General features: G+C 44.2%; 1 protein-coding gene across 1 annotated transcript in view; it reads left to right on the plus strand.

Annotated features, from left to right (window-relative positions):
• Positions 1-639: 639 nt before the first annotated feature.
• The window catches only part of LOC139419560 (ephrin-B3-like), a 33,314-nt gene continuing 12,154 nt past the window's right edge, over positions 640-21,799 (plus strand). Inside the window, exons 1-2 of the mRNA XM_071169531.1 lie at positions 640-1,633; positions 17,041-17,336. Coding sequence (XP_071025632.1) covers positions 1,485-1,633; positions 17,041-17,336 — 445 coding nt within the window. The 5' untranslated portion in view covers positions 640-1,484. The remainder of the gene's footprint in view (positions 1,634-17,040; positions 17,337-21,799) is intronic.

The following is a 21,799-nucleotide window of genomic DNA, read 5'->3' on the forward strand; positions in this document are numbered from 1 at the left end:
CGTTCTTGGCGATCGGTCTTACCTCTTACGTATTACCAAAGACCGTACAATGTGATATTACACTGCCTGCGGTTTTACATGTTGCCCACGTGGGGGCATGGTAGGTTCAGTTTTGTTGTCCTATACTCTGCACTTTACTCCGCTCTCTTTTCTGCTTTTCCAATCATGAAACTACTGGAAATGAGTTGCTGAATTGTTATATTATAAATGAATAGCATCTGTTACAGAATAACGGCTGGGGGAGCTACAAGCTTGTTACTGCACATCTGGCATTTCTTAACCAACATTTGACAGGCATCTGCCACAATATTCGGGGCAAAATATGTTGGTTATAGGCTACATGCCCTTTCACTGTTCCTTGGCCACTGTCGGCATTAGACACTCCGAAGTCGACCCGTCGCTGCCATAATGGCGAAAGGATGATGATATACATTATGTGGGAAGTTGTTCCAATTCGTGTTATACTGATTTAGAGAGCATGTTTCATTTGGGCATGTCATCAGTTTGGGTGGTGATAATATTAAGGGGATCTCCCAGAGCTACACTCTGGAACACAAGTAGTCTTGCATAGCATGGGCTACTGCACTCCATCCCTATACCTAGCTACTCTATCAGTGTGCAGCATAGTACGAGGTTGAGAGAGAAGGATGCAACGAACATAAAGCAGTATAGTGAACATTAGAGCCCTCTCAGGAAACTGGCTTTGATCAAAACGAGTTAATCGAGATGCAATATGTTTAATATGGCAATATTCAGTGACTGCCTGTCCTTTTTGAAGTTTGACCTAAGTTTGACTTGATCTTTTTTAATGCCAAGATTGTGCCATAATAGCGGAAAGGATAAATGACGGATAGAATGGGCATTTTTTTGTGTGCGCTAAGACGCAGAAGGCATAACAATGGAGAAAGCGAGAAAATCCTTAATGCGTTAAGCATTCAAGAGCACAGCGAATAGGCGATCAACTTGGGTCAGCGAATGTTTTCTTATACAACATTGGACTAGGCTGCATGAGTCGGTCATTTGAGCAAGCAAACCAGTGCATCTGCGTGGCAAGGTGGGCAATGGCACTTTGCCAATGAAGATAAACGCCCGCTATCCAAAATTACGCTTCCAAAGTGGTAGAATGCCGTTACTCCGATATTCGCGACCTTCAACGCATTTGCATTTGTCTGGAGAGGTGACATTAGGAGAGCTGATAGATATAGGCTTTGTCATGCAATAATGTCCATAATTGCTGGACACATTTTAAACCAGAAAGCTGAATATTGCCACTAATGCACTTTAAACTCAAGAGGTTGACACATTCTCTCTAACCACATTCCAACTACTCTGAATGTTGTTGTCTTGATTTTTGGGACGTTTTTTCTTATGCGGTTTCCGAAGTCGCACAATAGCTGTGCGCTTCCAGGGATTTCGTGAACTTCGTTCGCAGTCTCCAAACGATTCTTTGTCTGAATCGATTCCCCGTCACTTTTTGGGGTAAAATGGCAGGAGAGAGCCGAGGAGCAGGGATGGCTTTGGCGTTTTGGGACGGCTGTAATGGCTTGGGATTTATTTTTATCTTTCTTGTGGATCTACTGGGAATAGCTGCAGGTAACATGGAACCTATTTACTGGAATACGTTGAACAAGAGGTACGTGGTTAAACGCTGTCATATAGACTAGTTTAGATGTATTTATAAGTCGTCGTCGTCTATCCCCCCCCCCCCCCCAAAAAAAACTGTCTGATTATGACTGACTGAATACATGTCACTCGTGTACACCGTGTCTTTACAGGCTGTCAACGCGAATAACTGTGCGTTATTTAGGTGACATTGCAGTCCGGCAGAGTGGCCTTTGGAGAAACATACTGAACGCAACAATTACAACTACCAACTCATGGGGATCATGCGCACCTTGGGGACACAGATTATTTTGTAAGCTTCGATTTCAGGTCTAATGACATGAGTTCACTCAATATCCAACTATACACTGGGCTAAGCTACTTGTTGCTGGTGGAGGTGAATAGTGGTGGTGGGGATACTGACTTCATTGGAGAGGAAGACGGGAGTCTCCTGGCACATAATGTCCAGCGAAGTCGGACACGGGTTCTATTCAACAGAGATGTGTGTCCTGCAGGGTTGGGCTTAATTTAGAATATATCCAATTTCAATTCTTGAATTTTAATTGAAATAGTAAACGGGATACAGAATTCAAATTTGAATAAAGGAAATATAATTTAATTCAAATGTCACTTCAAGGCCTGGTCTATACAAATATAAATATTGTACATAAAACATGCATATCAAATATTAAATGTGAATTTTCTAAGATATTATATTTCATTAATCACTTACATTTGAATTATTATATATATATTATTTACCAGAATGTATTAGTTCAACCCTCAAGTTGACCCTGTGGCTTTCAAAAAGAAGCCAAACAAATGAAATTGTGCTGGAAATCTAGTCTATTCTAAGCAATTAGTTAAAAGATTATATGAACATTTGTCTCCAGAGAAAAGTGATACACTACAAAAGTATGTGGACACCTGCATGTTGAACATGTTGGGTGATTAGGCCTGGCTCGCAGTCGGCGTTCCAATTCATCCCAAAGGTTTTTGATGGGGTTGAGGTCAGGGCTCTGTGCAGGCCAGTTAAGTTCTTCCACACCAATCTTGACAAACCATTTCTTTATGGACCTCGCTTTCTGCATGGGGGCATTGTCATGCTGAAACAGGAAAGGGCCTTCCCTAAATTATCACAAAGTTGGAAGCACAGAATCGTCTAGAATGTCATTGTATGCTGTAGCATTGCGATTTCCCTTCACTGCAACTAATTGGCTTAGTCCAAACCATGAAAAACAGCCCCAAACCATTGTTCCTCCTTCACAAAACTTTACAGTTGACACTATGCATTTGGGCAAGTAGCGTTCTCCTGGCATCCCCCAAAGCCACATATCAGACTGCCAGATGGTGAAGTGTGATTCATCACTCCAAAGAATGCGTTTCCACTGCTCCAGAGTCCAATTGCAGTGAGCTTTACACCACTCCAGCCGACTCTTGGATTTGGGCATGATGATCTTAGGCTTGTGTGTGGCTGCTCGGCCATGGAAACCCATTTCATGAAGCTTCCGACAAGTAGTTATTGTACTGACGTTGCTTCCAGAGGAAGTTTGGAACTCCGTAGTGAGTGTTGCAACCGATGACAGACGACTTTTACGTGCTTCAGCAATCGTCTGTCCTGTTCTGTGAGGTTGTGTGGCCAACCACTTCACGGCTGAGCCGTTGTTGCTCCTAGATTTTTCCACTTCACAATAACAGCACTTACAGTTGACCAGGGCAGCTCTAGCAAGGCAGAAATTTGACAAACTGACTTGTTGGAAAGGTGGCATCCTATGACAGTGCCACATTGAAAGTCACTGAGCTATTCAGTAAGGACATTCCACTGCCAATGTTAGTCTATTGAGATTGCATGGCTGTGTGCTCGAATTTATACACCTGTCAGCAACGGGTGTGGCTGAAATAGCCAAATCCACTAATTTGAAGGTGTCCACATACCTTTGTGTATATATACTGTATATTCTTTGGTATCTGGAAGTGTGACCTGTCAGATTGAATTAAACTCGTGCTAGTCGGAACCAGGAAACTCTGAAATTTCCACCGTGTTTACTTGTCAAACAAGGCACATGTATTACTACAGTAAGTTGGACATTTCAGAGTTTCCTAGTTCTGACTAGCACGTGAACACTATATGACTGAGTGGAATTTATTTAAATTGTATTGAATTAAATTCTACTTCCTGTGGGATGTGGCCAATTCTAATTTCAACTCATGAGTTGAATGGGGGTCAATTCCAAGATTCTGAAATGAGCCCAACCCTGGTGTCCTGTGCCTATAGTTCCATATAGACTAGTGTAAAACTATAGTCTACCTTTCTGGCTGTAGAGAGAGAGCAAGCAGACCGCACTTGGGTTGTTAAGCATGGGAATGCCTGTTTATGGCAGATGCTTGTGTGAGAGAGGGGGTGGTCTTTCTTCATGCATGATTGCACCCTCATAAAGGGTCGCGTGCGTGCCCTCCGAGATTTCGACCCTCCCCTCCCGCCTGCGTGGACTCATGCTGAGTTTGCGAATGGGGAATTATAAAAGCCAGTGAGAACTTGGCCTGGATTTGTCCAACGCTGTTCAAGCAAGCTCCTCTTTTGTCAAAGCCCAGACTCTCACCTATTGGCAAGCATGCAGTAATTGTGCATCAATTCATAAGCTAGGCCTTAATTTCTCTCTCGTGTGAGGACAGACACAGATACACAGTTGAACAATCAAAGAAGGTTTGATTAAATAGGCCTACACGACTTTTGCTACCCAAATCACCTTGTAGTTGTTAGGTTACGTTTCCATAGACAGAATAGATGCATGAATAAACTGCCCAAATGTCACTCTAATTAATTAATAATGTATTCATGAGAGGGTTTTGTTAAGTGAGTTGCAATAAGGGGGTACAATTATCGAGAAGAGTCAAGATGTTGAGAGTGGCCGGTGAAAGGAGGGGAATATGAAGAGATGAAAAGATGCAACCACGAGATGGAGAGACGAAAAATAACCTAGAGTTGGGTCTGATGAGTCTTTTTAAGTGGGCCCGGATAGAGGGACACACTGAGTGTGAGCTCTGTGCTACTGCTGAGAATCTCTCATCCGTATGGAATCTAATGTTCCTCCGATATATGAAAAGGTCAATGGGTTTACTCATGGCCTGTTAGACAGCTCTTCCTCAGACTCCTGATGGCCAAGACGACCAACACACAACAGACAGACAGACACAGGCAATGAATAGAGAAACATGTTCAGTACAGATATAGAAAATCACACACTCTAAACATGGATATAAGATGAGTGAGTGGAGTTAGGGAGTGCAGGGAGCCCCCCAGGTGGTGAGGGTAGGTAGCAACACATCTGCCACGCTGATCCTTAACACTGGAGTCCCTCAGGGGTGCGTGCTCAGTCCCTTCCTGTACTCCCTGTTCACCCACGACTGCATGGCCAGGCACGACTCCAACACCAAGTTTGCAGACGACACAACAGCCTGATCATCGACAACGACGAGACAGCCTATAGGGAGGAGGTCAGACACCTGGCCGGGTGGTGCCAGAATAACAACCTATCCCTGAATGTAACCAAGACTAAAGAGATGATTGTGGACTACAGGAAAAGGAGGACCGAGCACGCCCCCATTCCCATCGACGGGGCTGTAGTGGAGCAGGTTGAGAGCTTCAAGTTCCTTAGTGTCCACATGACCAACAAACTAGTATGGCCCAAACACACCAAGACAGTCGTGAAGAGGGCACGACAAAGCCTATTTCCCCTCAGGAAACTAAAAAGATTTGGTATGGGACCTGAGATCCTCAAAAGGTTCTACAGCTGCAACATCGAGAGCATGGTTGCATCACTGCCTGGTCATTGCTCGGCCTCCGACCACAAGGCACTACAGAGGGTAGTGCGTATGGCCGAGTACATCACTGGGGCTAAGCTTCCTGCATTCCAGGACCTCTACACCAGGCGGTGTCAGAGGAAGGCTCTAAAAATGGTCAAAGACCCCACCCATCCCAGTTCTCTCTACTACCGCATGGCAAGCGGTACCAGAGTGCCAAGTCTAGGACAAAAAGGCTTCTCAACAGTTTTTACCCCCAAGCCATAAGACTCCTGAACAGGTGATCAAATGGCTACCCGGACTAGTAAGCATTTAACTGTAAGGTCTACACCTGTTGTATTCGGAGCAAGTGACAAACTTTGATTTGGATTTTACATCTGAGGCAGAGTCGTGTAAGGCGAAGTGGCTGTACATCTCTTCCCCCTTAAGTGGGCATTCAAAATGAATACTTCACAGGCTGCTCAGTATGTAATGAATCGCGTGCTAATTGGCTGAGGATAAAAAGCCTGGTTAGCTGGGCTAAGCGTTTCAGATTAAAACCTTTTGAAAGATTACACTGCCACATACAGCCAGAGTGTTACACCCTCAGAGTTGGAGTGAGTGTGATGTCTGTGTCAGAAAGGAGTGTGTGTGTGTTTACTTGCCTGAGTTTGTGTTTGTGCATGTTGTTCCTAGGGGTGTGGGTATCATTGTTGTTGGGTGTGTGGGGGTATATTCCCAGTCAGTCACTCAGCGGCTGTCTCAGTCAGAGTGTTTAGACTCGCCTTGTTTACTCATCCAGTGAGGAACAAAATCCACCCCTGTCCTCCTTTGACACCTCCTGCTCAGACAGCCGTGTGCGATGGTTGGGGGGGGGTTACTATGAATGCCTAGGCGTGTCTGTGTTAAACCTGTGTATTTTCCAGTCTAAATATTTAACAGTCTAGATTGAACTGGGGAGAATAAACAGTGTCAAATGAAGAAGGGCAAAGGAAAGTGCTCTGGGACGTGTATGAATAGGCGAGCTGTCTGTATATGAGCAAGCTTGTGTGAAATGTATGCATGCTTGCAGTGAAATACTGAATGTGCGACCAAACAAAAGTTTTCCATAGACTTGTGAAGGTGACTTTGGTAACAGCACCAAATGAGCTGTACCACTTGACCTCGGATTAGGGGTGTGAGGGTAAGGGAGGGTAATCCTCCTACTCAACACACACCCAGCCGTCCCCTCTTGTGGAGTGCACCACTGTCAGTCAGACAACAAAGCATTATGTGAGGGGGATTTTTTTTTTCTCTCGCTCACTCGCTTTCTCTGCTGGTAGCCTAGTGGTTAGAGCGTTGGGCCAGTAACCGAAGGGTCACTGGTTCGAATACCCGAGCTGGCAAGGTGGAAAATCTGTCGACGTGTCCTTGAGCAAGGCACTTAAAGGAGCAGTTCACTATTTACAGCTAGCAATGAATGGAAGTGCTGGGGGCATGTAAACAAAGCAAAATAATAAATTCATGTCGCATGACTTCCATTGGTAGCTTATGGTGGCTGAAGTTTTGTAGAGGCTGTTTTAAAGAAAACTGAACCAGGGATTACAGTTTCTCCTGGCCCATAGACTACTTTCGTGTTGAGGAACCATCTAACATCAAGTATTTTTTTATCACTTACTCAGTAGCTCCATCTCTCCGTGTGCCCTCTTTTACCTGAGATTGTTACCATAATGAATAGCCACAGAGCTATCTGGAGCTGATTTATTAAATAAAACCTAACCGGTGAGAATGTTACCAGTCATAAACTACTGGATGTCAGAATACAGGCTAGTGGTGGAAGCTGCATTTGCGGCATTGCTTGGGATTCTTGGCAGAAGACTAATCTGATGGAATCTCTTCAGTAATCCAATGGTTTCATCAACTCTTGCCCAGGGATATGGGCAGGATTCAAGAGTGATGAGTAAATCAGTTAAAGGGTGCATGACATAAAGAACTTTCCTCCCTTTCACATGTTTTGTAGTAGGTGTATGGCTTAAGGCGTCAGCATGCACCCTTTAACCGAAGTCGGCTAGACGACCCGAACGAGTGTGCTCGCATACTCCCTTCAAAGACCTTCGCTTGAAAAGAATGAGAAAAAAACGCCAATAAGACTGTTTCTCCTATTGAAGATGCCGTAGGCAGTATACACTTCCTCAAAATAGCCAGAATTAATCTAAGATAACTCAAGAAATCTGTCATAAATTTGTATGTTTTTGCCGAGGAGCTCTTAGTCGCGCAAAATACATTTTGGTGCAGTATTTCCGAAAGAAAAAATGTGCATCAAAACAAGTCGTCTCTTGTTGAATGACAATACTTTAAAGAAGAATCCCTACTGTTGCCCAATCACGGACGAAGGGGCGTAGAATTTGGCTCCCGAAATTCGGCTGGCCTCGAAAAATCAAATCAAATGTATTTATATAGCCCTTTGTACATCAGCTGATATCTCAAAGTGCTGTACAGAAACCCAGCCTAAAACCCCAAACAGCAAGCAATGCAGGTGTAGAAGCACGGTGGCTAGGAAAAACTCCCTAGAAAGGCCAAAACCTAGGAAGAAACCTAGAGAGGAACCAGGCTATGTGGGGTGGCCAGTCCTCTTCTGGCTGTGCCGGGTGAAGATTATAACAGAACATGGCCAAGATGTTCAAATGTTCATAAATGACCAGCATGGTCCAATAATAATAAGCCAGAACAGTTGAAACTGGAGCAGCAGCATGGCCAGGTGGACTGGGGACAGCAAGGAGTCATCATGTCAGGTAGTCCTGAGGCATGGTCCTAGGGTTCAGGTCCTCCGAGAGAGAGAGAAAGAAATAGAGAATTAGAGAGGGCACACTTAAATTCACACAGGACACCGAATAGGACAGGAGAAGTACTCCAGATATAACAAACTGACTCCAGCCCCCCGACACATAAACTACTGCAGCATAAATACTGGAGGCTGAGACAGGAGGGGTCAGGAGACACTGTGGCCCCATCTGAGGACACCCCCAGACAGGGCCAAACAGGAAGGATATAAAAAAGTGACGTGCCTAAACAACTGAAACTGAAACAACTGAAAAACCCCTTACCCGAAGTCCAAAATGAACACAAATGTTGTCATAATATATGCACGGACTCTTGCGAACTGTTTCGGCTGTGAATCACGTGGACGCCTTTACACTCCATCTATCTCTCACAGCCTCACGTCAGAATTAGACGGTCATCCATGTTTCTCAAACGTCACATTTCGAAGTGTTAAAGGTTACGTTTAGGCATTAACTCAGACATCTTAATTTTAGGCAGTAACTCAGACATCTTCATTTTAGGCAGTAACTCAGACATCTTCATTTTAGGCAGTAACTCAGACATCTTCATTTTAGGCAGTAACTCTGAATGCTTAAGGGACAAGGATTAAGGTTTGGGATAATACAAAGTCATTTTTGTTTTATCTTCAAACCTTTGGAATCGAGGCAGATGCTTAAATCCATCCGCATCCGCATCCCCATCCACAATGCCCTAGCAAAACCAAAACCTACTTGAAGGTAACAGCGCTCACTGTTGCCCCTAGTGGCTGGTTTCCACTTCATCTCTCTGATGTCCTCAGACATGGATGGACGTCGAAGACTGACCTGTATCACGGACCTGGGTGTTCACCCACACACTAACATTTTACCCACCCTAGTAGCTACCTGCCAGTATCATTTTCAAATTCCCTTTCACCGCCCTCCTCGTTTTTAATGTTCTGTTTCAAAGGTGCTTCCCTGGCATGCCTTCAAAGTCTTGGCAGAGCATGAGAGCATGTGGCGAATAATGGAGTAATTGCAGTCTTAAGATTGCGCTGATGAGGGTTTCACTGTGAGGTGGGGGGGGGGGGGGGGGTGATGATGTATGTTCCCTCCAATATGAAATGGATTCTCAGAACAGTGCATCACTATAATAAAAACGCTTGCTTTTCCCTTGTTTTTGTGCTTGTCTCATCTATATGAACTTTCAATTTTTTTTTTTTAGCTAATTTTCCCTCCCTTCTCTCCATGTGCCTCTCTCTCATATCTCCTTGTTTCTCTCTATTCCTGCATCCTGTTTCGTTCTCCATCTACTCCTCTCTCTCTCTCTTTTGTAAAGGTTAAGTGGCGTGAATAATATTTTCTGTATGCCTTGTTTTGTGCAATTGGGGGACCATCGAATGGAGAACAGGGTCCAAGAGCCATGTCAGTAATAAGAAGGACATGTAGTTGTTTTAACAAACCAGACTAATGTTTCCCCTTCAACATTCTCCTAATTGAACCCCACTCGCTCTTTACCCCGTCTCACTTTGTTTTGCTCTCTCTCTCTCTCTCTCTCTCTCTCTCGTGCTTTGTCTCTGAAGTTGCACATTCAGTATGTCTTTCTGCTTCAAATGCACACACTTCTCTCGTATGAAACGTCTTATTCAAAAATATTACAAAGAATGGGAAACCTAGACATTCCCTGGCGTGCTAGTATGCAAGGAAGACAGGAATGAAGAAGACAAAGGGAAAAGGAGGGAGAGAGAGAAGGGACCAGGGAGTTGTTCTCTCTGACTGACTTTCTGCTTCACTCATCCTCCAAACAAAAGGAAGTGCTATTTTAAGTCTTCTCATCTTTAATCAGCCCTGTGATTTGGGTTTTATGAGCCTTTTCACGTGTGGTTAGAGTCCTGGGCATTTGGGTACATGTATCCCTCTCATAGCCTGATACATCCTGGGAGTCAGACAAACACGGTTCCACTCCCCGTTTCGAAAACTTGGTGACCCTTTACTGGATACCTACCGTCGTAACACGGTCATAACCATGTCATGTCAACAGCTGACATAAAAGTTCATAATATCGTCATAACATAGGACATGTTATGTCAGCTGTTGTGACGTGCTAGGACCTTGTCATAAAGCGTTATGACGCTAGGTGTCAAGTGAAGTGTCACACGAAAACTTCATTCAACGCTCTGAACTACAAGACCCCACTTGTAACAAACCGACCTTAAGGGCTCCACACAGTCCGCAAATGGATCCGATGGAGCTTTTTTTGCGTACCTCTCTACTTTCGTGAAGCTGAATCTTTTTTTGTAAGGCGTCGCAAACTGAGCTCCCGTTTGCGTAAACTGTGAAAACACTGGAGAGCCCTTTAGAGGGGTGTGCCTGCGTCTGAGCTCCGCTTGTGTCAAGGTTGGCCTATGTTAAGGCCAGAGTCTGATGGGGACTGAGTCATGGCGTAGGAATGTGGCTTTTTATCTCTTTAGTACTTAACTAATTAAATAAAGGCTCTAAACAACACTCTGAAAGGACCCACTTAGCAGTTCTGGGGTAAAGGGTCCTAGAAGGGCACGGTATCAGCAATTCACCAAACAGTGCTGTGTTATGGGACAAAATTGACATTTACACATATTTCTAGACACTGAATTACAGTGTTGTACAGTTTATTGGCATTAATGATCTATGGTATGAAACCCTGAGAGCTCTGTGTAAAATTGAGAAAGCAGCTTTGTTTTCTTCTGGCTGGCCTGTAAACAATTCAAGTCGATGGTAAACCATGTTCCACCTCATGCCAATAAAAGCTCTGGTCTAATGAACCAGGCCATCTCCCAACGTGTTCACCCTGGGTGGGCGACTGGGCTGAGGTGGTGCTGGACTGCCCTGGTCCCTGGCTGGCTTAGTGGACTGCGGGCTCTGGTGCATCCTGGTACAGTCCTCCCCTATACAGGACCTCCAGACTGGGGCAGGGGCAGCAGCAGGGGGGATTACGGGGGAAGTTTGCCTGAAATCATCTTCAACAGAGCAGTGAGGCAGAATGGTGTGAGCAAACATGAAGCTGGAAGTGTATTCACAAAAGGTGGGGTTACAGCTAGAGCCACAGCCAGTGCAGTCAAATAGGATGAGAGGGCACATTGCAGGCAATGAAGCAAACACCCACATTCCCATAAACACTGGGCCATGAAGGCGGCCAAAGGCCATTCCAATCTGTCCACTGCAGTGATAAGGCCATGGGATTCAGCAACACACTGAACCCTGGGTAGCCTCACACAGACCACAAGTAGAGACTGTCAAGACCTGATCAAAAGTCAAGTAAGCTTTGGTTTCCCTTCCTTTGACCTGTGTGTCATCTGGTATAAGTAGGTCATATTATGTATGCAATCCGGATCCATCATTTAAGGCACGGTTTTAAAACTCGACCATTGAATAATGCATCAGAATCCGTTTCATCAGCAGCTCTGACGAAGGCACTAATTTAGCATTGTTTTAAAAAGAGAAGTTGGAGAAAATGCAATATTCATGTAGTTCGCTTCAGCGTCAATGTGAGATCAGATGAAAGTTTCTCCAGATGAGAATCAATCAACTGCTTGAGCTAACTGTTCTCGATAAGGCATTTAATCCTAGTAAAAAGGCAGCGTCTTAGGTCAGTTAGGATCACCACTTTATTTTAAGAATGTGACATGTCAGAATAATAGTGGAGAGAATGATTCATTTCAACTTTTTTTTATTTCATCACATTCACGGTGGGTCAGAAGTTTACATACACTCAATTAGTATTTGGTAGCATTGCCTTTCAATTGTTTAACTTGGGTCAAGTGTTTCGGGTAGACTTCCACAAGCTTCCCACAATAAGTTGGGTGAATTTTGGGCCATTCCTCCAGTTTGCAGTTGCAAACTGTAGTCTGGCTTTTTGTTATGGCTGTTTTGGAGCAGTGGCTTCTTCCTTGCTAAGCTGCCTTTCAGGTTATGTCGATATAAGACTCGTTTTACTGTGAATATAAATACTTTTGTACCTGTTTCCTCCAGCATCTTCACAAGGCCCTTTGCTGTTGTTCTGGGATTGATTTGCACTTTTCACACCAAAGTACGTTCATCTCTAGGAGACAGAACGTGTCTCCTTCCTGAGCGGTATGACGGCTGCGTGGTCCCATGGTGTTTATACTTGCGTACTATTGTTTGTACAGATGAACGTGGTACCTTCAGGGGTTTGGAAATTGCTCCCAAGGATGAACCAGACTTGTGGAGGTTTACACATTTTCTTTCTGAGGTCTTGGCTGATTGATTTTCCCATGATGTCAAGCAAACAGGCACTGAGTTTGAAGGTAGGCCTTGAAACACATCCACAGGTACACTTCCAATTGACTCAAATTATGTTAATTAGCCTATCAGAAGCTTCTAAAGCCATGACATAATTTTCTGGAATTTTCCAAGCTGTTTAAAGGCACAGTCAACTTAGTGTATGTAAACCTCTGACCCACTGGAATTGTGATACAGTGAATTATAAGTGAAGTAATTGGTCTGTAAACAATTGTTGGAAAAATGACTTGTGTCATGCACAAAGTAGATGTCCTAACCGACTTGCCAAAACTATAGTTTGTTCACAAGAAATGTGTGGAGTGGTTGAAAAACGAATTTGAATGACTCCAACCTAAGTGTATGCAAACTTCCGACTTCAACTGCAGCTATGAAGCATGGACCATAGCCATACTCAACATAGTTGTGGGCTTCATTCCCAGCATTAAACTTTGAACCCACTTATTAGCAAGGTCAACGGCGTGTAGCCTTGAATTGCGTCAGGCCCGTAGTGTACAGGATGTGACCTCAGGCTACGGGTTATGACAGCAGAGTAATCACTGATGTCACATACGCACTTGACTGGCAACTTGAATATAGCCGAGTATGATGGGGATGTTGAGTCATGGGAGGATGGACAGAAATGGTACACTTAGAAATGTCCCAATAAGGAGACTTAAATAGCACACATGCTCTGTATCAAAGCATTACTATATGCCTAAACAGAGCACATGTGGCTCTGCAGAAGTGAAAAGGTACACCGTGACAGACATGATTTGATTACTCAACTCGGAGTCATAGAGAGGAGACCGCTTACACGCCTGGCTCAAAGGCCTGCACAGTAATTCTCTACTTACATTGCTAACTGTGTGTGTAGAATAACGAGTGTACGAGAGCATATATGCGATGCGTGCGCTGAGCAGAAGGTGCACGATGTGTCCGGACAAATGAAAAGGTCACTGTCTCTCACTATCTGTTCTATCTGTGCAGATCACCGTGAACCTCAAGCCTCTCTAAATGTGGTCATAGCAGGAACAGGACCTCGTTGTAATAGAGCCCAGGTTAAAGCCACTACATGGTACATACTGCATCATTCGTACTGTAGCCTATGTCACAGCAGAAACCTCAAGGGGAAAGTAACAGCCAATGATTTATTATCATGCTCTGTCAAACGCCCCAAAACCTTGTTTCCCTCTCTTCCAAAACACCTTGATCTGAGAGAAGGAAGGAGAGGGATGAAGGAGCCTGGAGCTCCCTGGTTGATTTGTCTGCTTGTCCCTCCCTGTGTTGAAATGTCACCAGGCTCTCAGGGCAGTAAGCGCTTAATGGAGAGCCAGGGAGCTGATGCTCTCTGTACCTTCATCTGCTCAAGGGTTATTCTAAGCAGAGCTATGGTCATCTGGTGGTGTAATCTACTCTCTGTTACGTTGAGCTTGTGACTGGAGGTCTGTGAGAGACTCAAGGTGGGGAGTTTAGCATGGTTGCACCGTGAAATGACAGCGAAATCACACGGAATTAAATGTGTCCTCAGACTGTTAACTGCTGTTGGATTTAGCAAGAATCATGGGAGGTTCACATCGGAATGCCAGACGACAAAAACCACTGCGAAATCCCACAATTCTAAGAAGTTGTATTAAAAGCGGAAACCATGGCAGCATAATTTACTCTAGGATTATTAGGGAGGGACCATTTGTGGATTAGAGTAACAATTAGAGAGCTTAGTTGTCAATGATTATTATTTTAAAAATTACATTTTACTCCAGCTTGCTGGCTAACATTGTGAAAGCACGCAGAATAACACAGACAGAGGACTCATCCAAGCCTGTAGCCTCCATTCCCTCACTGAAGCTGCTCGGTACTGCAGTGTTCACTGTTTGACTATGGTCGGTGGCAAATTGCAGTCCTGTCGAAAGTCTTGGTAGTGTTAATGACAGGGTAATGTGTGTTGTGCCTGAGATCGGCCACGCAACACAGTCACACACACGGCACTCCCTCTCTCTCCGTCTCTCTGAAGGAGCCCGCTGTTTTCTCTTCCTCTTTGCCTGTCTGACAATGTGTCTGCATGTGTTTCCTCATCCTGTGTGTTATCTCCACAAGCGCCTTATCTCTCCCTATCCCCACTGGAGCTGACAGGACCATGACCCAGAAAACCCTTTCAGATTTCAGCCTCCGATACACTCTCTCTGTCTCTCTGTCCCTGTTTCTCTCTTCATTAGTTGAGTTCACCCTTTTCTTTTTAAGGGTGGCAAGTAGCCTAGCGTTTAGAGCACTGGGCCAGTAACAGAAAGGTCACTGGTTTGAATGTCCAAGGTGAAAAATATGTAGTTCAAACATCAGCTAACCTTAGAACCACAGCTAACAATCACTAGAAACATCAGCTAACCTTAGAACCACAGCTAACAATCACTAGAAATATCAGCTAACCTTAGAACCACAGGTAACAGTCACTAGAAACATCAGCTAACCTTAGACACCACAGGTAACAGTCACTAGAAACATCAGCTAACCTTAAACACCACAACTAACAGTCACTAGAAACATCAGCTAACCTTAGACACCACAGCTAACAGTCACTAGAAACATCAGCTAACCTTAGACACCACAACTAACAGTCACTAGAAACATCAGCTAACCTTAGACACCACAGCTAACAGTCACTAGAAACATCAGCTAACCTTAGACACCACAGCTAACAGTCACTAGAAACATCAGCTAACCTTAGACACCACAACTAACAGTCACTAGAAACATCAGCTAACCTTAGACACCACAACTAACAGTCACTAGAAACATCAGCTAACCTTAGACACCACAGCTAACAGTCACTAGAAACATCAGCTATGTACATTCAGAAGAAAATCAAAATCTGTTCAAATCAATGTAGTTTGATGTTACTTAAAGGTGATTTAAACTTAAAGGTGATTAGGAAATAAAAACTTCCATCGGTTATTAGCTTATTTTGGCTAAAGTTAGCTGAAGTTTGTGGAGGATGTTTAAAATAAACTGAACCAGGGATTGCTGTTCCTCCTGGTCCATAGCCTACTTTCAGGGGGAGGAACCATCTAACATCAAGTTGTAAAATAGCAAACTACTCTATTTAACCCTAGTATGCTCCAGGGGGCCTACTACTATGACTGACCCTGTAAAACAACACATTTCACTGCACCTATCATGCTACTATGGCTGACCGTGTAAAACAACACATTTCACTGCACCTATCATGCTACTATGGCTGACCGTGTAAAACAACACATTTCACTGCACCTATCATGCTACTATGGCTGACCGTGTAAAACAACACATTTCACTGCACCTATCATGCTACTATGGCTGACCATGTAAAACAACACATTTCACTGCACCTATCATGCTACTATGGCTGACCGTGTAAAACAACACATTTCACTGCACCTATCATGCTACTATGGCTGACCGTGTAAAACAACACATTTCACTGCACCTATCATGCTACTATGGCTGACCGTGTAAAACAACACATTTCACTGCACCTATCATGCTACTATGGCTGACCGTGTAAAACAACACATTTCACTGCACCTATCATGCTACTATGGCTGACCGTGTAAAACAACACATTTCACTGCACCTATCATACTACTATGGCTGACCGTGTAAAACAACACATTTCACTGCACCTATCATACTACTATGGCTGAACGTGTAAAACAACACATTTCACTGCACCTATCATGCTACTATGGCTGACCGTGTAAAACAACACATTTCACTGCACCTATCATACTACTATGGCTGACCGTGTAAAACAACACATTTCACTGCACCTATCATACTACTATGGCTGAACGTGTAAAACAACACATTTCACTGCACCTATCATACTACTATGGCTGACCGTGTAAAACAACACATTTCACTGCACCTATCAAGTGTATGTGACAATACAACTCTATCTCTCCTCTTGTTTTGTCCTTTCAACCACTTTCTCATCTCATTTATTAAATGAAACATAACCAGTGAGAATGTTACTAGTCATGAGCTACTGGTTACCAGAATACAGGCTAGTGGTTGATTGGGATTCTTGGCAGAAGACTAATCTGATGCTCTCGCTCTCTCTCTCTCTCTCTCTCTCTCTCTCTCTCTCTCCTCTCCTCTCCTCTCCTCTCCTCTCTCTCTCTCTCTCTCTCTCTCTCTCTCTCTCTCTCTCTCTCTCTCTCTCTCTCTCTCTCTCTCTCTCTCTCTCTCTCTCTCTCTCTCTCTCTCTCTCTCTCTCTCTCTCTCTCTCTCTCTCTCTCTCTCTCTCTCTCTCTCTCTCTCTCTCTCTCTCTCTCTCTCTCTCTCTCTCTCTCTCTCTCTCTCTCTCTCTCTCTCTCACTCACACACACACACACCCCAACACACATTCATCCACATAAGAAAAAACACATACCACTCCCACAGCTATGCATGTACCCGCACACCCAGTGCTCCCACAGGCACTCGTCTGTGCCTCCAAACTGTGCCATGAATAGATGAGAGGCCTCCTCTCCAAACACAAGCTGTCAGACACAGAGATGGGTAAATATCACACTGTCAATCATTTGTTGCCATGGATACCATTCTCACCTCTCTCTGTCTCCCTCTGCAGGTTCCAGGATGACAGGGGGTATGTGTTGTACCCCCAGATAGGGGATCGTCTGGACCTGATCTGCCCAGCCTCCAACCCCCCAGGCCCCCGCTCCCCCAGTGAGTATGAGTACTACAAGCTGTACCTGGTGTCCATGCGCGAGCAGGCCGACCGCTGTGAGGTGATGGGCGCGCCCAACCTGCTGCTCACCTGTGACAAGCCCAACAGTGACATGCGCTTCACCATCAAGTTCCAGGAGTTCTCCCCCAACCTGTGGGGACACGAGTTCAAGACCCTGACGGACTACTACATAATAGGTGAGGGGACCTGTGTGCGTGCGTGTGTGTAAGAGAGAGAGAGAGAGAGAGAGAGAGATATATGTGAGGGGGGGAAAGGGAAACATTTTAGAAATGTGTGGTATGCAATATGGAAACACTATCTTTCCAGTTTGTGATGCATTTCTGTGTCTCCATGATAAAGTATTTCCATATGTCTCTCACAATGAGTGACACAGATAGAGCAGTGTTGAGCAGTGCCACTGTACCTCTGTTTTCTAGCCTCTCTCCTAGCTCTGTAGTAGACAGTGTGTGTTTGTGTATGAGAGGCCTGGGGCTCAGCAGTGTGTGTACTCCCCTGCATGACAGGAGCAGATCAGCAGACTGAGCTCTACATGCTCTGATCCAGCCATGACAGTCAGACTGAGCTCTACATGCTCTGATCCAGCCATGACAGTCAGACTGAGTGCCACTCATCACACTCACTCCCCACACTGAGGAGATATGGAAAGGAATGATGACACACTCTTGTATTGCAAATCCTAACAAGAGTACTTGGAAAATATGTCTCACCTCACTGCATATAGACAATATATATTTTTCCAATTAAGTTTTTAAATGGTTGTTAAATGTTTGTTTTTTGATGAGAGCATTCTGGCTTTGTTTTTACATCTGTGTGTGTGTGTGTGTGGGGGGGGGGGGGGGGGTACTATAACCATGGGGAAATCACAGCTAGTTAACCTATATTGATTGGCATTTGTTAATTTTTCCAATATGGCAGTAATGAGTTGGAGTACTGAGAGACAAAGAAAGCTGGGTGAGGAGAGGGAGTTCATTCACCGGCCTGCTGTTTTACATATTTGCATCAACATGTTGATGTCGTTTGAGCACTGGTGTTTAATTGGAAGTAATGCATGGTGGAGAGCTCAAGGGCACAGTGGGCAATGGGGGAATTGACTGGGTCTCCAGCCCACAGCTCAGTCAAGCAGCCAGACATAGGCCACCAATGCCCATACCAAACCAGCCTAGCCAGCCAACATGGACTATACAAAAAAACAAGTTGTTTCAACTTATTATTATTAAGTAACTGGTTCCACAGCCTTTTGTTTTCCGTTTACTAAACTTTTCGTTCCAAGTGTTACCTGAACAAAAAATGTTGGCCAAAACTTAGCTCCAACTTGAGAAAACCTAGTCAATTTAAAATGGTGTGTTTTCTCAGCTCTAAATTATAATTTGGGGGAATCTTAACTAAAGAAAGCTGGTTACACACACAAACAGTGCTTTTAACTTACATGATTACATTGTGCATGTTAATTTATACAGTAGTTATTACTCAACATGTCCTCACCTGGGATTTGAACTCACTACCTCTTGGTTCATGGCATTCCGATCTTCCTGCTACTCCACCATGTCGGTGCCAATTATCAGATAATCTGACTGTTCTCTCATCATTGATTTGATTGACTTATTTCAGCAATTTGAGGTTCTTCTGTATAGTTGTCTAATAATGTTAGTGGGGAATATTATTCTGCTTTAATGTTACTCCTAAATCACTATGATTTAATACAATTCGTTTTTCTTGATTGTACTTTTAGCAAGAGTTGAGATCGGTCATTGACCTGGACATGGTGGCGTAGCAGGAAGCTCAGCATGCTGTGAACCAAGAGGTTGAGTGTTCAAATCCCAGGTGGGGACATGGTGAATATCATTTTTTACAGTGTGGAACTTAGGGCCAAAGCTGCAGGTGTGTGTGGGTATGGTGACTTTTCTCACTTCTGGGTTTTAACTGGTGTGTGTAGGTACAGTTGTGTGTCTATCTTTGTGAAGCATTGTGCTCACAAGTTATTTTCATTAGATGTAGTCAGACAAGTGGATGCAGGTATGTTGTAAGAATATTAGATTGCATAGAGGTGTTTTACTGTCCGAGCATTTAGTGAGCGTTCTCCTGCTCTGTTGTCTTCGTGTACGGCTGTTTATAGGAGCTCTGTCGACTAGGTTTGATCACTCAGCAGTCATACGGCTCCCGTGGGAGCACTTCAGCCACAGCCATCCCAAAAAACAACATGAGAGAGGCAGTCAAACAATGCTGCACCATGATCACATCAAGCCAAACGCTCACTCTAAATGACTTGCCTCACAGTGGAGGGCGTCTGTCTGTGTGTGGCATTTTATCAAGCTGATGCTCCAAGTGTGACTGTCTGTGCTTGTGTGCATGCCTGTACATGCCTGCATGGGTGGGTGTGTTTTGACTGACTGCCTGACACACACTGGGTATGAGTGTGTTGGCTGCTGGCAGGTTGGCCATTGACAGTGTGTTTTATGGTGTCATAATGCATCAGTGTGTGCTGTGTAGAGAGGTTAATAATTGAGGAGCTAGTTGGATTATTTATCAGTGTTAAACTGAAATAGCGAAAAGGAGCAGACCGTTTGCTCGCTCTGTGTGTGTCTCCGCATGCGTGTATGCCTGCATGTAAAATATATCTACAGTGGGGCAAAAAAGTATTTAGTCAGCCACCAATTGTGCAAGTTCTCCCACTTAAAAAGATGAGAGAGGCCTGTAATGTTCATCATAGGTACACTTCAACTATGACAGACAAAATGAGAAAAATATCCAGAAAATCACATTGTAGGATTTTTAATGAATTTATTTGCAAATTATGGTGGAAAATAAGTATTTGGTCCATAACAAAAGTTTATCTCAATACTTTTTTATATACCCTTTGTTGGCAATGACAGAGGTCAAACGTTTTCTGTAAGTCTTCACAAGGTTTTCACACACTGTTGCTGGTATTTTGGCCCATTCCTCCATGCAGATCTCCTCTAGAGCAGTGATGTTTTGGGGCTGTTGTTGGGCAACACGGACTTTCAACTCCCTCCAAAGATTTTCTATGGGGTTGAGATCTGGAGACTGGCTAGGCCACTCCAGGACCTTGAAATGCTTCTTACGAAGCCACTCCTTCGTTGCCGGGCGGTGTGTTTGGGATCATTGTCATGCTGAAAGACCCAGCCACGTTTCATCTTCAATGCCCTTGCTGATGGAAGGAGGTTTTCACTCAAAATCTCACGATACATGGCCCCATTCATTCTTTCCTTTACACGGATCAGCCGTCCTGGTCCCTTTGCAGAAAAACAGCCCCAAAGCATGATGTTTCCACCCCCATGCTTCACAGTAGGTATGGTGTTCTTTGGATGGAACTCAGCATTCTTTGTCCTCCAAACACGACGAGTTGAGTTTTTACCAAAAAGTTATTGTAGTTGACATTCTCCCAATCTTCTTCTGGATCATCCAAATGCTCTCTAGCAAACTTTAGATGGGCCTGGACATGTACTGGCTTAAGCAGGGGGACACGTCTGGCACTGCAGGATTTGAGTCCCTGGCGGCGTAGTGTGTTACTGATGGTAGGCTTTGTTACTTTGGTCCCAGCTCTTTGCAGGTCATTCACTAGGTCCCCCCGTGTGGTTCTGGGATTTTTGCTCACCGCTCTTGTGATCATTTTGACCCCACGGGGTGAGATCTTGCGTGGAGCCCCAGATCGAGGGAGATTATCAGTGGTCTTGTATGTCTTCCATTTCCTAATAATTGCTCCCACAGTTGATTTATTCAAACCAAGCTGCTTACCTATTGCAGATTCAGTCTTCCCAGCCTGGTGCAGGTCTACAATTTTGTTTCTGGTGTCCTTTGACAGCTCTTTGGTCTTGGCCATAGTGGAGTTTGGAGTGTGACTGTTTGAGGTTGTGGACAGGTGTCTTTTATACTGATAACAAGTTCAAACAGGTGCCATTAATACAGGTAACGAGTGGAGGACAGAGGAGCCTCTTAAAGAAGAAGTTACAGGTCTGTGAGAGCCAGAAATCTTGCATGTTTGTAGGTGACCAAATACTTATTTTCCACCATAATTTGCAAATAAAATCATTAAAAATCCTACAATGTGATTTTCAGGATCTTTTTTCTCATTTTGTCTGTCATCGTTGAAGTGTACCTATCATGAAAATTACAGGCCTCTCTCATCTTTTTAAGTGGGAGAACTTGCACAATTGGTGGCTGACTAAATACTTTTTTGCCCCACTGTATATAAATATATACATATACATGTGAGAGGAGAGAAGAGACTGTGAGAGGAGAGAAGAGACTGTTAGAGAACATGGAACACTCGCTAGTAACAGTCCAGTGACTGTTCCGTGTGTGATCCTGTGTGTGTGTAAGAGAGGGGCTGTGTGATGACTGTGAATAACACAAAGTGACACGTCGCTTCCCCGATCTAGGTCAACAATCAGAACCGTACCACGCTGTAGTTGTGAGTGTTTGTGTGTAGAGAGAGAGTGCAACAGAAATGAGAGATGGCCTTTGTATCTGCTTGTTCATGCTTGTCTATTCAAGCATCCATCTCTGTTTTTCTGCATGTGCTTTACCGAACATCATGTGTGTACTGTGTGTGTGTTTTCTTCGCTGAGGAATGTCATTCCGTACAATTCTCCAAAAAAATTGGATTGAAAAGGTTTAACAC

The sequence above is a fragment of the Oncorhynchus clarkii genome, chromosome 10, assembly GCF_045791955.1.
Source record: "Oncorhynchus clarkii lewisi isolate Uvic-CL-2024 chromosome 10, UVic_Ocla_1.0, whole genome shotgun sequence".
Classification (NCBI taxonomy): Eukaryota; Metazoa; Chordata; class Actinopteri; order Salmoniformes; family Salmonidae; genus Oncorhynchus; species Oncorhynchus clarkii.